General features: G+C 38.4%; 2 protein-coding genes across 2 annotated transcripts; both read right to left on the bottom strand.

Annotated features, from left to right (window-relative positions):
- Window positions 1-1,882: 1,882 nt before the first annotated feature.
- On the bottom strand, window positions 1,883-14,174 carry LOC100890899 (phosphatidylserine synthase 2). Its single transcript, XM_030989709.1, has 11 exons — window positions 14,087-14,174; window positions 13,533-13,839; window positions 11,491-11,592; window positions 10,260-10,410; window positions 8,826-8,960; window positions 8,284-8,334; window positions 7,005-7,118; window positions 6,494-6,612; window positions 5,724-5,838; window positions 5,205-5,350; window positions 1,883-2,667 (listed from the first exon to the last, which is right to left on the bottom strand). Exons 2-11 carry the CDS (start codon window positions 13,727-13,729, stop codon window positions 2,229-2,231), a joined length of 1,569 nt encoding a protein of 522 aa, XP_030845569.1. The 5' UTR covers window positions 13,730-13,839; window positions 14,087-14,174; the 3' UTR covers window positions 1,883-2,228.
- A 2,290-nt stretch (window positions 14,175-16,464) lies between these two features.
- On the bottom strand, window positions 16,465-19,979 carry LOC100890970 (heparan sulfate glucosamine 3-O-sulfotransferase 1). The gene is made up of 2 exons (XM_011665780.2): window positions 19,809-19,979; window positions 16,465-18,479 (listed from the first exon to the last, which is right to left on the bottom strand). The coding sequence occupies exon 2, from the start codon at window positions 18,312-18,314 to the stop codon at window positions 17,058-17,060; it is 1,257 nt and encodes a 418-aa protein (XP_011664082.2). The 5' UTR covers window positions 18,315-18,479; window positions 19,809-19,979; the 3' UTR covers window positions 16,465-17,057.
- Window positions 19,980-22,194: the final 2,215 nt, after the last annotated feature.

Genomic DNA, 22,194 nt, shown 5'->3' on the forward strand with positions numbered 1-22,194 from the left:
AAAATTAAGTATATTGCATTCATACAACAATAACAAGGATTACATACCCCAATACAAGAAAGATTGAACTTGAGAAACAGACATGCACCTTCCATACTATTGCATAACATCACAAAGTTGTTCTTTGGAAAGGTTTCCTGATGATACCAGAACTCATAATTGCCTAACATTTCAAATACAGTAGGCACTAAATAAAAAAACATGCTTTCACTAATTATTTCAATAAAAGATATCTATAAATTAAATAAATACATCCTTTACCCCAAAAGGGGAGGGGGGATTTTACTTCACTCCCATTAATTGTTTGCAATAATTTTGCAGAAATTTTTAAAGCCAGTGATGATGACACATAATTCATAAAATATCATGAATCCTTATCACATATATATATGAATAATTAATGAGTTGATCTTTTTAAAATGCTTTGAGCTAGGAATACAACATTTCATGTTAATATTCGCATTGAGTTACTCTATTCATATACCAATTTTCAAGATAATTTGTTACTCCATGTCTGACATGGGGGGGGGGGGGGGGGGGCATTTTCACAAATCGATGAGACAATAAATGATATTCAATCAAAGAGTTATGTTACTGCAATGTTTCATTCAACCAGTTAGTTTATCACAAAGTACAAGATAAGGCAACTATTCTGGCTAGCTCTACCGTTAAATTCTTTATACATACACCAATTTAGTACACCTCGTAACAACGTTAAAGCTAATCTTGAGCTCTGGTATGGGAATCCTATATTATATCATTCAGAGAAAATTGCTATGATTTGTTTTGGATTGTTTATCCTGCAGTAGATTGGATGTTTGAACCATCAAAATAAAAACAAATGCACAAAAACTTACTGGGCATCGTCTTCGATAAAAACCACAGCTCCCATTTGTACATAGCGACCTGTGTTAAGCAGATGGTGTCCCGGATTTCCTTATCTTTCTATGCTCATTACTCAGCCACTACCGGTATTCATTTCTACCAACATTGTTTGGCACATGTCATTTATTTGTAATCTTGAACATTCAGTGTAAGTTTTGTTGGATTCTGTGAATATATTTTCTATATTTACAAGAAGTCACATTTATCTTTAACCCTAATAGGACCGGGCTATTTGAAGTCTTAGTAGGGCCGGGGGGGGGGGCCATTATGGCCCCCCCTTAAGATCTCGGCCGCAAAGCGGCCGATCGCCGCAAAAATTTGCACACATGTCAAGTGAAGTGTAAAGAATAATATGATAATTTCAATTTTTTGAAAAATTCACTCATTTGCATATTTATGGTAATTTATGCAAATAAAGTCATAAAAATTACATTTTTACCCATAAATCATATATTATTCATATTTAAGCATTCTTTTTCACTAGATATATTCATTAGACCATTCTGAATAATAATACAACAAAAATTTTGGAAGAGCCAGCTTATTTCTTATGTTATCCCTTGTTTTGATAATTTCTTATGTATTTCATTGTTTTTTTAACTTATGTATTTCATTGTTTTTGTTGTTTTATTTCATCTTTTACTACAATTCAACTATTTTGACTCCCAAAACAACCACCTAAACTTTAAACAAGACCCAATAACCCATGTTTGATCTATTTTTTGGAAAAATGACTTTGCCATACGTTTTGTACACAAATCACGAAAATGAGCGATTTTCAGGCTGACATGCAAAGACAAAAGGTCACGTGACCTTGTAACCGTAGGTCCGATTTTCAAAAAAATTATTTCAAAAGTTGCGCAAGACTCGTAAGAAAAAAGTCAGCGAGCGGCGGGGCGCCATCCATATGCGTTCCCGAGCAATCAGAAAAATTGTGGAGGGGGGGGGCCATAATGGCCCCCCCCCCCCCCCCCCCCCCGGCCTTATTAGGGTTAACATAAGGATGAATCTAGTACACTGTACCACCAATGGTATTCTTAATTATTCTATTAATAACCCATGACATTGTCCCAAAAGTATATAAAATAATTATTGTCTGACAATAAGTGCTTCATGAACAAGGAAGAGTTACTTTGTTTCATTGTGCATAATCAACCATGCAACAATTAATAGTGCAGAGTGAAATTCACTATCATGTTAAAGTTACGGGTGTTCCTTAAAGGGAAAGATTTCAGAGAGAGAAAAAGGTGTAGAAAACGTTTAAAAATATATTTCACATCAGCACATAACAATGCCTATTGCATGTGTATGTGTTACATAATTTACTTTCAGAGATCACAATTTTATTTTCCATTGACCACCCCTTTTTTCGACCTTGTTGCATAAGGGCTGCCATGGTTGTCCAGACCATTGTCCACACCGTCTCCGTCTGGTCCTACGACGCGAGACGATGCGGAACTGCGCTTGGTGACCGAGCTGACCATCTTGGTGGTCTTGACCGTCCGAGTGACTTCCTTCTCCTCTCCGTCCAGTTGACCATTGCCATGGGTAGCGTCCTGGGGGTCAGGATGGCTGGAGCTGTGCCATCGGGTCGGAGACCAGATGCAGAATCGCCAGATGGTCCAGAGGACTAGGACTAAGAAAAAGATCAACCAGGCCATAGCGATGGGACGGGGTAAGGGCTTGGTGATCACCTCAAACTGGAACTTGACCGAGATGAGAGTCTCGCTGATGGTGATAGCAACCAAGACCCACGATTGCTGGCCAAACTTCTTGCAGTACCTGATAAGGAAAATAAGAACGGAAGAAATTTCAGTTTCTTTTCAGTTTCTTTTTGACAAGGAAAGTCTGAACAGTAAACAGTGTTTCAGATGACTGCAATGAGTGCTGGGGGTGTTTTATAAAGCTGTTCGTAAAGTTACCCATGACTTCATGAAGGACTTGAATATGAAGTGCCAGATAGGATGCCCAAAGTTTTTCCTGATGTTTTAACAAAGTGTGACTATATTTCCAATAACTTCAATCAAAATATGGCAAAAAATATACTTTGCATTATAAATGTTTTTTAAAACAAGAATGTTAATCTACATCTGCATAGTTCAACTTTAGTTGATGCAGTTAACAAGGGAAACGCTCTCGGCGCTCTCGCCTGCATTACGCAATTCGATATGATGAAAAATTGAGGTTGGAACATTATTTATAGGCAGGGTGGCCCATTAGCAGGCCCCAAAAAATGAAATTCTCTGAATATAATCAGCATTTTGAAGTGAATATTGATTAAGAATCATGAACAAATAAGAAAAATTTATTCATTTATTCTCATATTAAGTTGTGAAAACATAATCCAAGTCTACTGACCTAAAATGACCTTTGACCTTGTGACCTGGAATTTGTGTCATATGACTTGTGATACTTGATAACCCTTGGGTATAAGTTTCATGGAATTTAGACAAACACTTTTGAAAATATGCTAAAAATTCAAAATCTTGATGTTGATGCCACAAAAAAAGTCTAAGTTTGTTGACCTAAAATTACCTTTGACCTTAACTTAATGACCTGAATTCTGCTCACATGATTGGGGATACTTGATTAGCTATAGTCCAAGTGTCATTGACTAAGAACTTATACTTTCAAAATTATATCAAAAATTCAAAAACTTAACCTTAGGTTAAGTTTTTGATTTTGACGCCGCCGCCGTCACCGGAAAAACGCAGGCGAGACAAAAATGATTGAGCATCCCATTTGGCTTTTTCCTGATGTTTTAACAAAGTGTGACTATATTTCCAATAACTTCAATCAAAATATGGCAAAAAATGTTGATGTTGATGCCACAAAAAAAGTCTAAGTTTGTTGACCTAAAATGACCTTTGACCTTAACTTAATGACCTGAATTCTGCTCACATGATTGGGGATACTTGATTACCCTATAGTCCAAGTTTCATTGACTAAGAACTTATACTTTCAAAATTATATCAAAAATTCAAAAACTTAACCTTAGGTTAAGTTTTTGATTTTGACGCCGCCGCCGTCACCGGAAAAACGCAGGCGAGACAAAAATGATTGAGCATCCCATTTGGCTTTTCATATTTAAGTCATGCGTAACTTTACAAGTACCGTATTTGCCGTGATAAGGACGAACCCCTGCATAGGCTGCACCCCAACTTTGACATTTCAAAGAGGAAAAAAAAAAACCAACGGACAAAACAAAATAATCGTAATTTTCTCGTAAAACACTATTTTTTTTTTACAAACTGATACCAAATTCATCAATATTCTTATAATTTACCGGAAGTTTAGCTCAAAAAGTGATCGTGGGCAGATTTGGTGTCCGATATATACCCCTACCACAATGTACGGTGTAATGTGAAACTGCATGAAATGGAAAACAAAATGGCGACTTCGGATGGATGCTTCGCAGCAGCTCTGTTAAATGGTCCCTTCCTTTACTTTTGCAATGCATTGGCACGAATTTAGATCAAGATCTATCGGCAAATGTTAGTTTAGCAATTTATTTTCATATTCATGTCAACAATGCAAGATAAAATTGTTGGTAAGATGTGTTGAAATTTCCTGTACCATAGTGGTATAGTTATTTTACCGTTCGTAGTCCCATATGTGCATATTCGTGCTGGTTTTGACTTGATTTTATACTGTAGCTTTATGAAACACTCCCCAGACCAATCTTCCTGTACCTAGAGTATGTGTCTTCAACCTCACAGTAGAGGTTTCATGGTCTAGTGGATACGCAACCAGACCAATGATTCACATTGTTTGAAGTCTGGGTCTCTCTGAAGCACTAAAGTCCTGGGGCAAGACTCTAAATTTGCCACTCTCCACCTGGGTGTAGCACATGGTTACCTGTTAGGAAGATATTCCTTAAATGCTGTCTGATCTTACAGCAGCTGGGCTAAAGCCAGGGTAATAATACTACTTTGGGCATCCCTTTGGATGGATATGTTTGCAATGTTAATATACAGTCAAACCTGCTTTAGCGACCACCTGTGTAGAGAGACCACCTGACTATAAAGACCATGTTTTTTTTGTTTCACTTGAACATGGTTTCTCATTGAAACCTGAATTAAAGGAACCTGTACTTAAAGACAACGTGCCTACAAAGACCATTTTCCATGTTTCCCTCGAGTGATCTTTATATACAGGTTTCCCTGTAGTTGTAGAGTGGTGAAGTGTGACGCCGTCAAAAATCTTCTTTCTTTTTTTTTAATGTTGGAAATGAAGAACAAAATTGAGAAATTCTAAAAATAGATTTTTATGATATCACAGCTTCAGTACTCTATTGTTATCAAAGATAGGTCACTTACGGATCTTCGATGTATTGATATGTCTCCCTCAAGGCCACGGAGCCTACAGGGACGAGGATAAATAGCCGAGCCCAGTTGATGAAGTGAGGTGGAGGGATCCACAGCACAGTCTTGAGGTAGAAGGTATTGAGCTCAACCAGAGTCCACTGAAGAAAACAAAAATAGTACAGTCAAACCTAATGAATGGTGGTGGTTATTTTACCTGACTGCTAAGAAAGCACAAAGGCTTGTAGACGGCCCTCTCTGAGGGACTTGGTAATGAGGACTAATGTCTTACCAAAGGGCACTAGCGCATCGCCTTTGTTTCGAACCCCGGGTGACCGGATTACAAGACCACTGTTCTACCGACTGAGCTATCGTGCCTCCTTTTAACTATATATTTGTTTCTAATTATTGATTTTCTAAGTTTACTTTGTTTATGTTATATTGTAAAACAGCATTGGGGGGAAGAGAAGAAGAGAGGAAAGGTAAAACTGGAGGGTCAGAGAATATGGCACAAACATGGAATGGTGTTCATACCACTGTACAAATGACTAGCACAGCTATCCATCTCTTGAGATTCTCCGTCGGTCTCCATTCAAATCTAGTCCAGCTGTATGGAGTGAACTGAAGGATCATCCGCTTTAGCTTTCCTCTGATGGAAAAAAGAAAACAGAAAGAAAGTGGATTGAATTGAACAGTGGCTTTATTAATTGATCTTTATTTCATTCATTATACAAACATACAAAATATAAAACATAAGGCGGTGTCACACAGAGGCCAAAAATCTGGATTTTAGTTATCCAGATTTTAGTTATCCTCTTACTTGCTGTCTGTCATCAATATTATCCCTTCAAAAATCCTCTAACGAAGCAAGAAAATTCTCCCTTGAAAAATCTCTGATTTTTCAAGGGATTTTTCAAGGGATTTTTCTGTGCGACACCGCCTATAGTGTACAAGTTAAAGAAAAACATTACAATCGGATACAACAACGTCATATGAATGTGGAGACAGCTAGAAAGTGGATTGAATTGAACAGTCTTGTTCATTATGGTATTACGGTTAAACCTGCTTTACTGACCACCTGTCTACAAAGACCACATGGACAAGAATTGTAGAGGTATGGTTTCAGATGCATGTTGAAGACGACCTTTGATGATGACAATAAAGACTTACGATTGATCTAAATCAATCGCAAGTTTGCAGTGTCCTATCTCTTATGTACAGAGTTGTGTTTGCGATTGATATTCTGATTGATATCAACTCTATAAGACGGGGCCCAGTAATGATAGTAAAAACAATGAACTCACCCATAGGATGGTATATGATATAGTCCCCTCCAGCTGTATGTCTTAATGTTGAGATAGTTGAGGGTCAGCATACCAAGCCAGATACCAAGACCATTGCAGATAATGAAATCTAAGATCCACTAAACATTGAGAAACAGAGAGAGAGAGAGAGAGAGAGAGAGAGAGCGAGAAGTAAATATTTAAAAGAAATTACATATCTGTGCCAGCTTGACTGGTATGTAAACTCAAACAACATCAAAATACACCAGACACATCTAAGACTTAAGTTGAAGAAGAAGAAGAAAGAAAAAAACCTAACCGTGTATAACATATTTTTCTTAAATTTATATTGTTGGATTAAAAATCATTAATTGATGGACTAGATTTTATATGATGAGGTATATTATTTCACAATTGTGGCCCTTTAAAAAAATATTATTTTTAGCCCCATTTAGTCTTATTTTAGATAAAAGAAATTCAGAAGAATCTGCCATTTCAAAGAAGATGGCAGATATCTGGATTATTTACTTACATGGTCCCACCAACATTCCCCAAAGTTGTTGAGTTGATGTTCAAGGCTGTATTCCATGAGCTCAAACGCAATACTCAATATATTACACAACCAGTAATCTCGGATCATCAGCATCTACATTTAAGAATAATAAGGATAAATTCATTCATAAATTATATTTTCATATGATTAACAGTATTGTAATAAAACTAGATGGACCTTCGACTGCATGCAGTAAAAAATGATGCCTCCCCCATAGAGCAATTTAACGAACCAAAACAGAAGCCATTTTCTAAATTCAAGTTTGATTGTAATCCACTAACATTTTCTCAGAAAATCACGATTACAAAATATTTTTCATGTACATGTATGACCCTTGATCTTTGACATTATGACCCTATTAAATCTAATAAGTTCATTGGCTCTGCAAGATACAAACATGTCCTGAGTTTGATAGTAATCCATCTGTAGGTTTTAATGATAATGTGATCATAAGTTATTTTGTACGTGTTAAAGATACTAAGTCCCTTTTGCAGCCAACCTCAAATTCTGTAGAACTTTGCAAGGAATTTGAATAGGTCTTCTATGTCATGTAGATCTAGATCTAGAATCTATATCCTATCTGTGAAATTTAAACCTCAGCAGTGTCCTTATATTCAAATTATGCAAGAAAACTTGTTTACTTGCTAGACTTCACTGTCAGACACTATTGTCAGTATTGAGTGACTGACTGGCTTTTTCTTCTTCTTTGGTAATAACATGTACATAAAATGAGCTGTAAAGGATTTGTCTACTACAATAACCCACTTCTTGTAATGGCCAAAATTAAACTGATTGAATCTTTGCACAGCATGAAACGTACGACCATGCGGTACAATGGTCTGAAAATCAAGACTATTATTTATTGGCCCTATAGCTCCTAAGTCGATTTGACAACAAATAGTCATCAGTTTCAAGCCCCATTCTTTTAAGGGGAGTTCTAAATTAGTATTATCTTTCAAATGCCATTGGAATTTAACCTTTTTATTTTTTGGGCCTGCAAAAGGACATACATGTACCCGGTAGTACCTTTAATGTGGAGAAGAAAAAAAAAAAAAAACATGTTTTTGTCCCTAAGGAAGGAAACAGACACTTTTTATTTCTTAAATTCATGACAAATATGAAAAAAAGTGGAAAGGCCTCTGTTAATATGAGGAAAATCAATTTTAGCAAAAATCTTCTTCACCATTTTGTCATAGGTGTGTCGATTGACTCATTGCATGTGAACAGTGATATAATACATAAATAGATACATACATACCTTGAAGTACCAGCCTAGGACGTGAGCCAACACAAAGATGTCCATTTTTCCCTGGAGGTGAGGAAAATAATAAGCAGAAACCTCAATATTGGGCTGTAAGGCAGACAAAGGTTTTAAGCATTGTCCTGGTAATATTAAAAACATGCTTTTATAATTAGATCAACATAGCAGTATCACTTAGTTAAAGGCATCATTCAACAATGTTAAATCTGAGATGCATGGCCCTACAAGTTATCAGTGTCTGTGATGTGGTGTAATATTGAAGCCCTAAAAACATTGCCCTTCAAAATGATCATAAAGTACCTCAAAAAGTAAAAATCTTTGAGTGACCGGTTTTACCATACTCATCTTCCCCAATAGACTGTAGTGTTATTAAAACCGTTAATAAAAACAAAAAATGAAATTTTGATATCCATTGATTCACTTGTAAAATTCATGGGATTCCTGACTGACCTAAAGGTTTATAATTAGGATTGCAGCATAAGCTAAATCCAGGGTTTTGTTTCAGAATCTGAGGCAACGTTACCGAGGCATCAACTCACCCAGAAGTTATGGAAGGTTCCTTCCTGGTGTCCCGGAGTGTAGAAGCTGCAGTCCTCAGCGTACGTCTTCTCTGGAAGCTCCTTGCCAAGGTCTGGGTCGATGGAGCTCATCAGCTGTCGGGCATCATCAACAGACTGTACAAAGGTCATACAGTAGGAGATTGACATTTACAGCGTTAACACGTTTATGAATAGCATCATAGATAAGTTTCACAAAACAAGCTTTGAATCACATTACAATTTTTTCATTGATTGTTCATACAATTACAATACAATACAAGGAATGCCTCTACGTTACACCAGTCACCAGTGGAAAGTATCTTCTAGCAATTTCTCTACACCATGACGGCCCTCAAGTTTGGAACACATTACCACATTCTTTACAATCTATTCAGTTCACCAAACCATTTAAACGTAAACTTTAGCAGCTCTTCTTGTCATTGTATAGCTCTTCTTAAATGATATATTGTAAGCGTTGTTTATCCCTTTACTCTTCTCCAGCTGACTGAGCTTTTTATTGTTAATTATATTATGACGCGCTCAGGGTGCGCCCATTCATCAAGCCCCTGAGGCTTTTACGGATGCACCTTTTTCCATCCTATACTCTTAGTAGATGTAATCATGTCTTCTTTTTCTGTTATTTTTCAGATATTGTTTGACAACTCAACTTAAGTCTAATCAAATAAATACCTGGAATAATAAAAAGACAAGAAAAAGTTCATAGATGATGTTAAGGATGCTAAGGAGAGGGGGAGACAGGGGGAGAGAGACACACACAGACACACAGACACACAGACATACAGAGAGAGAGAGAGAGAGAGAGAGAGAGAGAGGCATATGTTTGATAACTCAACTCAAGTGTAATCAAATAAATACCTGGAATAATAAAAAGACAAGAAAAAGTTCATAGATGATGTTAAGGATGCTAAGGAGAGGGGGAGACAGGGGGAGAGAGACACACACAGACACACAGACACACAGACACACAGACATACAGAGAGAGAGAGAGAGAGAGAGATAGAGGCATATGTTTGACAACTCAACTCAAGTGTAATCAAATAAATACCTGGAATAATAAAAAGACAAGAAAAAGTTCATAGATGATGTTAAGGATGCTAAGGAGAGGGGGAGACAGGGGGAGAGAGACACACACACAGACACACAGACACACAGACACAAAGACATACAGAGACAGAGAGAGAGAGAGAGAGAGAGATAGAGGCATATGTTTGACGACTCAACTCAAGTGTAATCAAATAAATACCTGGAATAATAACAAGACAAGAAAAAGTTCATAGATGATGTTAAGGATGCTAAGGAGAGGGGAGAGGGAGAGAGCGACAGAGAGAGAGATAGAGAGAGAGAGAGAGATAGAGGCAGATAATGTTTGACAACTCAACTCAACTCAACTCAAGTCTAATACAAAATAAATACCTGGAATAATAAAAAGACAAGAAAGAGTTCATATATGATACTAAGGCACAGGAAGAACCTCCATATTGCTGGATGAGGTCGCTTGAACGGTCCGTCTTTAGCCTGGGTCATTCCAAACATACAGAACGCTATCACACACGCAGTCATACCTCTGCAATCAAGGAGAGAGAAAAAGACAAGGTAACTTGAGCCTTGGAACCTGTAACAGATCATCGGATCGGGGGCAGATCTTGAGCCAATCAGGTGAGATCGGATAATAATTTCTGATCGCCATCTTGGATTGTAATGCATGCCTACATTATAATCCAAGATGGCGGCCTGCATGTTTTGCCTCTTCTCTTAGACCAATATTATTAATATCAAAGTCATGAAAAGGCACTAAATATCAACAAACATGGTCTGAAAATATTCCCAGCTATGCATTTTTAAAGCAATTGATAGCCCAAGACTTTAACATTCTCGGCATTAAAAAAAAAAAAAATACTGATTTTTTTTCGCCGATACCGATCACAGGTGCGAGGGTGTCGCTCCGATCTTCCGATCGGATCAAAGCCCCAACTTACAGGGTTCATAGTAATCCCTTTCAGCAGCTCCTAGAAGCATTCTTGGGATAATGATGTGTTGTGGGTTAGTGCGAGGTGCCACAGTGAAGTAAATAAAAGCATAATCATTTTCAGCTTCATCTAGCTTTACCTAGAGTTAATGTGACCACAATATCGTATTCTTTTCTCTTTACTGACTGGTGTTCAATGTTGTTTTCAATGATTGACCACATGTTAAACAAAACCTAGAGTCGAATGTGAACAGCTACTCCTTGATATGAATGCTGAATCTAGTTTCATGCTTCCAAATAAATACTGTCAAATAATAATAAGAACGATAATAATATTCTGCGTTTATATAGCGCTTCATACATCAAGGATGGCTCTAAGGCCTTTACAGATATATTATTACCCTGGTCATCAGATTCAGGCTTGCCTGCACACAATGTATGCACACATTTTCCACTCCCTGGGGAGCATTCCAGCCAGGCGTCATCGAATAGACGCTCACAATGCTGAGCAAACTACATTAACGTTCGCATTCTACCGGGTACCCATTTCACACCTAGGTGGAGAGTGGCAAATGTAGATTAACATCATGCAAAAGGTCTGCCAGCCGGGCTGGGATTTGAACCCCGTACCTTGCAATCTACAGCCCCTTGGCTTATCCACTAGACCACAGGTCTTACCTCTTTATATTGAATGCTGTGTCTAATTTCACATCTTCAACGGCAGCAACATAAACCAGAGCTGCCAGCATTCCAACCAACACAGTGATTGAATGGGCCCGCCTGCAACATCAAAAACAGGATGAAAGACTGGATATTTATTTGAAATACATAGTTTGTATTAAAGATAAAGTTGAGTTCTGGTCATGCGATTGCATTGTGAAAGAAAACTTCAAAAGGTTTGGAATGATCAGAAAAAGTTGATCATGTAGCATGTAAGTATTGGTGTGTACTGCAAGGTTCTGGAGTCATCAAAATCATTATAGATTTGGCCCAGTCTTGGTAAAGTAACAAGCACTGTACACAGAAAGATGTACATGTATATGGGACTACAAATGGTGTCGGGGTTAACTTACCTTGATGTCCTTATCTTTCTATGCTCATTACTCAGCAAGTATACATTTTCCACCAAAATTGTTTGGCAAATGGCATTTATTTGTAATCTTGAACATGATTGAGTTTAAGTTTTGTTTGATTCTGTGTGAATTCATTTCCTTTTTTTTTTACCAGAACTCAAGTTTATCTTTAACCTGTCAACAACTGAGTTCTCTCATGCCCATACACATAACACAGGGACCACTCAATTACAGAAGGAAATTGGTTAATACAGACAAATTAAAATGTTTAAATATTCTACTGATTCATGTCCAGCTCTAGATTGTGTATGAATCACTGTAATTGATCAGTTCATAGTATTAGTAGGGTGTCTGAACGATTTTTCAATTTTCAATTTGGGATCGTTTTTCACCATTTTTGTTTGATATTTGAATAAAAAATGTAATCAGAATAAAACATTTCAAATTTCATGTCTCACCGATGTTTCTATAAAAAGATACAGCCCCTCCAAAACGCTGGTATATTCATATCATTTTGGTCAAAATCGACGAAAAAGACATCCGCGCAGAGTGATGTTGTTTTGCTAAATTCAGACAAACAGCTGTATCGCGCGATATGCAAGCATATGCATATAGTACGCATGTTGCTAAGCCAATGCGCGACTTGCAGCTTGAGCCACGCTGTCTCCGTGATATGTGCCATTGACAAGTATGGGTGGCCGTTCTCGCCATAGAACCCGGAAGTAAATACACGTTGTAGTCAATGGCAATATCTCGGAGACAACGTGCACGTTGTCTCCGCGATATTGCCATTGACTATAACGTGTATTCACTTCCGGGTTTATTGCGCGAATAGCTAGCCATACTTTCATTCACTATAATGTGTAATTGAATTTGGGGTTTCGTTCGTACGAGGAGATGTTACGCGATGTAACCATGGTTTGGACTGAGCGGAGCGCACGCCCCCTAATTAGCTGATCCACCAAATAGCGGGAAGGGTATTTTTAAAATGTTATCAGTTGTGATCCCTGGGGGCTAGCGAAAATAAAAGCACATAGAATTGTTCCTTAGGACTGGGACTACTTATCGATTGGGGCGTCATATCTCAAAAGTGACAAACCTCAGAGTTAGCCAGGACACAATGTTTAAATTGCTGTTTTGACCAAGATATTTTTAGAATTTTGGGGGCTACCCCCCTTTCGAAATATTGGAATTCACCTGCTCTTTCATATGACACCTCATTTATTGAGTATCACCTTCAGGATCACAACAGAAAAAGGTTTGAATCTCAAATTGAAAAAAAAAACTTGACTTTTTTTGCATGGTCGACTGCATGGGGATGCGTGTAATCTCTATGGGAAGAATTTTAGCACACAACATCGGGTGCGCGATCAGACACCCTAGTATTAGTAAGCTTTGGTGCAAATTAATGACCCCTAAAATATCCACAGATCTTTTACACCTTTTACTAAATCAATTTCAAAATAAAAAGTAATAAAAAAAAAAGACATTAAAAAAAAAACATTTATAAAAGGACAGTGGGAGAAAGAGAGAGGATTTGTTTTGTTTAAGAGGAGGGGAGGGGAGGGGAGGGGAGGGGAGGGGAGGGGAGCTGGAAGGGGAGGGGGGGGGGGGTTGGATAGGCTGTTGAATAATTATGAGACCAACCAGAAGAATGTGTTTGTTCCATCATCGTAAACGTCTGTCTGCTTGCTCGTGAATCTCGTGTTCTCTTCTTCTTCCTCTTCGTCTTGCAGAGGAGCAGTCGACGTCGGCTGCTGAAGTGGTTCCTCCAGCTCATCCATCATTTTCCGGACTCTCTGCAGAACATCTGACCGCTCATCTCTCACTCTTGACCGCTCCATCGTGGTCAATCAAGTCTTACCCTCAGCACACCTGCCAAGTTCCAGCTCTTACCCTGGTCTAAGTTAGGACAGACGTCTGCTAAGCTCAGCGCCAGTGCACTGATGGATGTCTGAAAACAAGAGCAGATCACATCAAAACATACAACATTTACTACAAGTGGGACTACAGCACGGTCTACAGTCAAAGGAGCGCTCCAGAACAAGTCGACAGTTGGACCAAAGCCCAGCTAACTTTACACTTCATCAATAGTTTGTTTAACCTTTATAATGTATCTATCGTTATAAAGATACAAATACAAAAATAAGACGGAAAAAAAGCTCTTAATCATGAAAATGCGTGTATAAATCAGCGCATACCCGAAATGTGTCCCCACGAAATAGTCTCAGTTCCAGTCTAGTCTACGGTCCGATCCGCTGTTAATAATGTTGTAAATGGATTCAAAATGGATTCACTCTTTAATTAAATATACTACTTTAGATTCTGCAAGATCATTGTTCAATATTTCATTAAATAGCACATATTATTCTTGCCATTGTACACTTTACAGAAACATCCATAGACAGCAACATTCATAATTATTCATCTGTGACTTTGCAAGTACATAGATCTAGGCCTTTATACTTCAATGTTAAAACCTATAAATGTATTTTAAAAGTCAACAGCCTCAATGCAGGCCTACGTTTAGTGTAGTGTAAATATAGTGTAAATAAATGTATATATATATATATATAATAAGAAAGAAAGAAATAAAGAAAGAGGGAAAGACCAACGAAATTGTGCACGATTTGCATGTTTGTCCTTGCAGATATAATAGTATAGGTGCGCCTGCGTACGTAATGTTTAGTTTAGTTTAATTTATAGTTAATTATTAACTCAATCAATCACCCCATCGGGGTAGGTCTAGCCAAATACAAATATTATTAACTTGACAATAAAGGTAATATAACAAAAACAATTACAAATTCTTCTTGAAAGACAAACAGTAAAACGTGATAAATGTGGAAGATCATCATTCATGTAACAATTATGTATACAGGCGCGTACGCAGGATTTTTTCAAGGGGGGGGGGGGGGGGGGGGGGGGGGTTAACATTTATAAATCGGGCCGAAAATTTCGCAACGACTCAGCCAGCCGCTGAATAAGCGGGGGGGGGGGGGGGGGGGGGTTGGGGGGTTAAACCCCCCCCTTTGGTAATTTTTTTTGTGTAAAACCCCCTTAATTTCTCTAAACCCCCCCCCCCCTTTTGGATTTTTTTTTTGTGTGTCCTCTTACCTCCCCCCCCCCCCCCTTGAAAAAAAGAAAAAATCCTGCGTACGCGCCTGTATACATATATTGTTACATGAATGATGATCTTCCACATTATCACATTTTACTGTTTGTCTTTCAAGAAGAATTTGTTTTGTTTTGTTATATTACCTTTATTGTCAAGTTAATAATATTTGTATTTGGCTAGACCTACCCCGATGGGGTGATTGATTGAGTTAATAATTAACTATAAATTAAACTAAACTAAACATTACGTACGCAGGCGCACCTATACTATTATATCTGCAAGGACAAACATGCAAATCGTGCACAATTTCGTTGGTCTTCCCCTCTTTCTTTATTTCTTTCTTTCTTATTATATATATATATATATACATTTCTTTACACTATTGTGGTAATTATCTCTCTCATATTCTCTCTCTCTCTCTCTCTCTCTCTCTCTCTCTCTCTCTATCTCTCCTCTTAATCCCCCCCCCCCTTTCTCGACTTTCCTTTCCTCTAAACCCAGCCCATCCCCACCCCCTCTGTCTGTCTCTCTGTCTCTCTCTCTCTCTCCTCTTAATTCCTCCCTCCCCCTTTCTCTGCATGCCCTCCCTTCCTCTAAACCCAGCCGCCCCCTTCTCTCTCTCTCTCTCTCTCTCTCTCTCTCTCTCAAATCGTTGGTCTCTATAAAAAGCAGTCATCCTTCATTTTTTTTCTTTTCTTTCTTTCTCATGTTATATATATATATATATATATATATATATGTGTGTATTTACACTATAGTGGTAATTAGCTCCCTCTCTCTCTCTTCCCTCTCTTCGTCCTCTCTCCTCTCTCTAAATCTCTCACTCTCACTATTTCCTCTCACCCCCCCCCTCCTCGGCCCTCCCTTCCTCTTAACCCAGCCGCCCCTTTTCTTTCTCTCCTTCTCTCTCTCTCTCTCTCTCTCCCTCTATCTCGGTCTTCTTTCTTACCCTTGTCAGATATAAACGATGATCAAATTAAAAATAAATATAATTATTATAAATCGCCCTCCCTCCCAGTAAGGTTTCTACTTCTGTCCCGCAACATCCCCCCGCCCCTCTCTCTCTCTCTCTCTCTTCGTCCTCTCTCCTCTCTCTAAATCTCTCACACTCACTATTTCCTCTCATCCCCCTCCCCCTCGGCCCTCCCTTCCTCTAAACCCAGCCGTCCCCTTTTCCTTCTCTCCTTCTCCCTCTCTCTCTCTCTCTCTCTGTCTGTCTGTCTTCTTACTTACCCATTGTCAGATATAAACGATGATCAAATTAAAAATGAATACAAATATTATTTATCTCCCTCCCTCTCCAGTAAGGCTTCTCCTTCTGCCCCGCACCATGCACCCCCCCCCCCACCCCTCTCTCTCTCTCTCTCTCTCTCTCTCTCTCTCTCTCTCTCTTTCTCGGTCTTCTTACTTTCCACTTGTCTGATATAAACGATGATCAAATTATAAATAAAAACACCATTGTTGCTGGGAAACCATTCATGTTTAATCAGTTGATTACAATCAGATAACATCAATATTATAGAGCCTCAAATACACTCTCACCTTTTTGCAGATGATGCTTCTCCAATTATCACGCTTTGTAACTAAAAATGAAAATACGTTCAATAACATTGCAAATCGGATATCAACACAGAATGACAATGGTATATTATTAGATTAATGTAGTTAGTTAAACAAAAGAAATTAGATGTACTGGCATGAAAAACAATAAACGTACACAGTTATAAAAAATGTATAACATTGAAAGGTCAAATAATTATGGCTGAACAACACCAATACTCAAAAGTGTTAAAGGTTCAAAATAATGTAATAGTTCAAAACAAATTTGTTTTAATGTTATCTAGCAATAATAACAGTATACGTTCTCACGACAGTTACAATGCATGCATATTGCGTTCCGATTGCCTCACATTTAGTTTACGTTGCGTTCATCCTGCTTCGACGCAGTTTCTCTATCGTCAGCTAAGCAAGTAGGCCCACGCGCCTCATTGCATGCATGAGGTAGAACCGATATGGTTCTATTTTTTTTCTCTCTTTATAGTCAACAACACCGTTTATTGAGTCTCCTCTTCAAGCAATTGGTCTGACGATTCTTGAACCGGAGTTTCCTTTTCTGCTGCTTGATGTGTTTCGGAGAAAGAAGACGCCGTTTGGTTGACGAAAAGCGATTCTTTGAACCAAGTGAAATTCCGACCTAGCATCTGGTAGAGTTGACGATCGTAACGGTGGTAGAAAGATCGTAATGTATTGACAGTGTTCTGATCTGGAGCAGGATATGATAACTTGGCGGGAGGGCATAATTGGAATGGTTTTATCAAGCAGTGTGTCTTAGCATCAGCATCGTATTTAATTGCCGTTGCGTTGAGGTATCGGGGCACACCGATAAAGTCTTCGACAGACTTCATTACCGGTATTGGATTATTTTCTAACCGATCACCGTCGATGATCATAACCTGTGAACTACCAAACCACTCAAACCATCTTCGGAGCTGGATCACATACATGCCCACATTGACGACGCCGTTCCAAACATTGACGTCGCCGTCGTCATTGATGACGGAACTTGCGAAGGAATCGCCGATGTGATGAAAGCTATCAAGATATGGATACTGGCCGGCACTTTTCACCAACCCGCTGCTAGGAGGATTCCCTTTCACCGATTGAACAGAGTAGTATTCTAAGAGGGCGCGCTTCACTGGATCCCGAAGAATGACGAGCAGCTTCGGTTTTGGTACGATGTCGTTTCGAATGCCATCGGGTGCAACGCGACTCGCGAAGTAGTCCGAGCCCATTGCGATCGTAACCTGATCAGGAGACGTGTAAGGCATTTTTTCCATGTACCACGCCATTCCCTTCAACTTGCGGAACGTTGGTCTATCGAAGTAACGGATTGTATCGGATGAAGGAAACATAACGGAAGGGTGTTTATCAAGAAAAAACCGAAGTATTCCTTCTCCACCTTCCTTCACTCCTACTATAATCACATTGGGTACTCGCTGTTTGCAGCCGATGCTACCCAGACTATCGATATCAAGGAGCTGGTTCCTCAGAGAACGCGATAGGTGATAGCATTGCCGCACCTCGGATGTTTTCTTAAAGCGGATGGCGGTGCGGTTGTAGAAGTATCGTCCACTACGCGCCTCCCGTAAGATATTCTCCGATCCAGAATTGCGTGTACCAAACGTAAGGACTGATGGTACCTTTCCATTGTGGATAAGGAGTAATAGTGCGCATGCGCTAATTAATGCGCATACTGGGATGATTCTGCGCGCGTTTGCTGTATCCCGTCTCATGAGGTTGTTCCTCAGCATGGTTAATGAATGACCTCCTGGGGTAAATCAGGGGGTTGAGTCGATGTGATTGTCACGTGATGCCAGGAGGGTACTCGTATTACCACTATAATGTCAGCTAGCTAGGCCTGTATAGTAGTACACCCATGAGTAATAAATTCACATCACGGCTGAAGAAAGCATCATCTGTAGTATAGAAAGAGAAAAAGGATTTTCTTAGTAAAGGCTCCTCCTTGGATCCTAATCAAATGACTGGTTGAAAGCGTACACGTGACAAGGCATTTATTTTGCCTAACGCGTAATTTGGAAAATGACCGGTCATTATCCAATTCTTATGACCGGTCATTATCCAAATCATGTTATAAAACATCATTTTATAAAACAAATAAAAACGTAATATTATAATAAAAAAAAATAATGCACATCATTTTCTTCGGGCATTAGTAAAATTACCCACACTCGGTACCTTCAAAACAGTCCTAACACCCTCGGCTACCGCCTCGAGCGGGTTAACTGTTCCAAAGGTACACTGTGTGGGTAACTTTTACAAATGCACTCACTGCTGTGTATTATTTGTATACTAACGAAGGATTGAGGCAATGATAAACAATAAAAGGGGGTTGGTAACTGCAGGCCTTTGAATTACTGCTGACTTCAGACTAGTTGCTTTTGCACTCTAGATCTAATGAAAGCCGATCCATTTGTTTCAATATAATACACAGCTATACTCGTCACTTTGACTACCATTCAAGACACCATCAAACATATCAAAATATGAATGACATCTATTCATTTTGAATAGGTACTCGTACGTGGCCCTCGTACAACATCTTACTATTCGAAATTGAATATATATGTTTGAGAATGTTAGAATAAACTCCATTGACCAACAGTGGCATTTATATAATTATTGAATATCCTGTTTCTTATTTTTATTATTTAAACTGATATCATTACATTTATATTTGAGTCTTAAATAGGCAATTTCGGAAATTGGAAATGTATCGTAGGCTTTCATTCGGAACATATTTCCCAATACATCAGTTCATCTTGTCTCACATTATCAATTCGTTTGGGTTACCAACTAAAATAGCTAAAAGGAGATATGTTTGACCGTCAAAGCATTCTTCCTCAGTGTAACAGAATAACTTTCACAATTTTTCACAGGGGTGGATATATCTAAAAGTTTAACTCCTATCTGCACTAGTTGGCCAGGAGGGATTAGACCTCCCTGCATGGTCACTGACAGGTGGTTATCTCATCAAATCAGGTCTCAATTAACATAAGAAAAAGGGGACCATGCATTGGGGGACCAATGGTCACCAATTAGACATTGTTTGCTATATAGAGGGCGCACGTAGCTATAGGTAGTGTAGTGGGGCTTTAAGAGGCACAATGGTTTATACACGCAATGCAACTATACAACATAGGCCTACCTTCCAGGCACCTACCGAACATATTCAAATAAACAAAGAATTGTTGATTAATGGAAAGAAAGTATGAAAATGAACTCACCAACTAAATCAAGAGACGTGGTGATTGTCATAACTTGAAGGTCTTCAGTTGAAATATGGAAGGAAAAGTTGCTCAAGGTGAATTTTAAAGGATTTTTACGTACAATGATCCCTTAAGATGCGCACACATGGATACCTGTATAGTATTATGCATTGCTCGGACTTGCAGTAGGCCTATATAGCATAAAGATTAAACAGATCAAAGGGGGCTAACAAAAATCAATACTCCGTGAGAAAGGGGTAGTGAAATTAATCAATAGTTAACACAAAAGTGCTCGTCTGTATAAGTCCCGCTAGTGGGGTCCAAAAAACAAACCCGATTATTTTTCAGGTCATGTATCCCAGTAAAGAGAAAGAAAGGCGTTTACTCTACACCATATAGTGTATAGTAGTATAACATATATATATATTTTTTTAAACAATTTTGTTTTATTTCTCCAGATGTGTAATACAAACCATGACATACAATTGAATAAAATAAACGTGTTCAATATTGATGCTTTTACATAAACATAATTAAACACAAACTTATTTGCAGTATAATATAACTTAGCAACAAAGTAAACGTATAAGTACCTAAACATAATATGTCAATTGTAAATGTTATTTACTTATATATTACAAAAAAAAACTTAAACAAATCTGGAGGTAATTTTACTGAAACAATCCTGCCCCCTCCCTGCCCCCTCCATCACACAAACATACTCACCCTCTATAACATATACACGCCTTCACACACGCACACACACACACACACAACACACACACCAAAAACAAACATTCTCTCTCCCTCTCCTTCCTCTCTCTAAATATCTTTCTCACTCTATTTTCTCTCTCTTTCTCTCTCTCTCTTTCTCTCTCTCTCTCTCGCTCTCTCTGTCTCTGTCTCTCTTTTTCGATCTCTCCCTCTCATCACATCATTCTCTATTATGTTACCTCCATTCTCTCTGTATCTGTTTTCCTCTCCACCATTAACCTCCTCTCTCTCATTCCCTTTCTCTCCCGATCAATTTCCCTTTTTCTTGATACCATGCTTTTATCTCTTCCACGTTACGCTGATAACATTCACGAAGTCATGTACGTACGTGTAACTAGAGGGGACGGGGTGGCGGGGTTCGAGGTTTCGAACATTCCCGCCCGCCTGATATAATTACATGTACAAAGAGCAGACATCCTTTCAAGGAGAAATTGAAATATCTAGCACAGAGTAATGCTATGAATCATTTCGATCAAGAAATCAAGGAATATATATTTGTATGTGGACAGTAGCTAGCATGACTAAAACAAACGAAATAAAAATCGCCATGGCTCTATACAGGCCTAAAAAGAAGGGGGTGGTGATGTCAATGCCATTTGACGTAGTACAAAGCGTTTTCACTATCTCTCCCCCTCCCCTTTCTAGTGTATGAGACGCTTTCTTCGTTGTATGACTACATTTCAACGGGCTTTCAGGAGGACACCCTTGACAGTTACACTCGTTTTTATGTTCATATTTCCGGGTAAAAATAATGTCCTAAATTTACCTGGCTGTAAGAAGAAAATCACTCCACGACTCCATTCCATGACTATTTTATTTAAGTTCAATTCAATTCAATTCATTTTATTTTCACATTTTGCTAAAAATCACAATAACAAACATTTACAAGACAAAGTCAATTCCATCAAATAACAAAAGTAGAACAGTATCAAAATGTGGGGGGGGGGGGGGGCAAACAAACGCCAACGGCATATCAAAGGCCTGTCCCCAAATTATTTTATAAATAATTCGATTGCTACAAGTCCTCGCATTTCTCATCACTCCTCATCATGTTTAAAAGTGCTCAAATTGGACGGGGACACCCCATCCTCCTCCTTTCTTGCTCCGTACGTCCATAGTTGTGACCTTTCGTCCAAATTGTGAGAAACACGGGTACACATACATTTCGCTGTAATACTATATAATATTCCTTTGACACAGCGTTTTACAATGAAAAGGTGAACTATTATTACAACATGTGATGATATGTGTGAAGTATTAAAAATGCTAATAAAAACAAGCGAAATGTTGTTGTGACTGGCATAATTTACAGAATGTACATAAACATAATTATATATACATGTAATTATAAAGCATTAAGCTATTCCACAGTCATGTTCGATATGTTCGATGGCGAGAATTTCTATATTTTCAGAAATTGGTATTCTTGAGGAAATCTCATTTACACCGAGAGATTTGAGATAGAATTTTGCATTAAAAAAAGACAATGATAAAAAAACCCTGAATTTTACCTCGAATTATCAATATAACTTCTCGTCTTATGTTCCAAACTGTAGTCTACAGAAAAGTTCGTCGTTAAAGAGGTTTTATGGACATGGGATTTTGGTTATCTTGGTGAGATTCACTTCTC

This window comes from Strongylocentrotus purpuratus, unplaced genomic scaffold (genome assembly GCF_000002235.5).
Source record: "Strongylocentrotus purpuratus isolate Spur 01 unplaced genomic scaffold, Spur_5.0 spur5_scaffold_18, whole genome shotgun sequence".
Taxonomy (NCBI): Eukaryota; Metazoa; Echinodermata; class Echinoidea; order Camarodonta; family Strongylocentrotidae; genus Strongylocentrotus; species Strongylocentrotus purpuratus.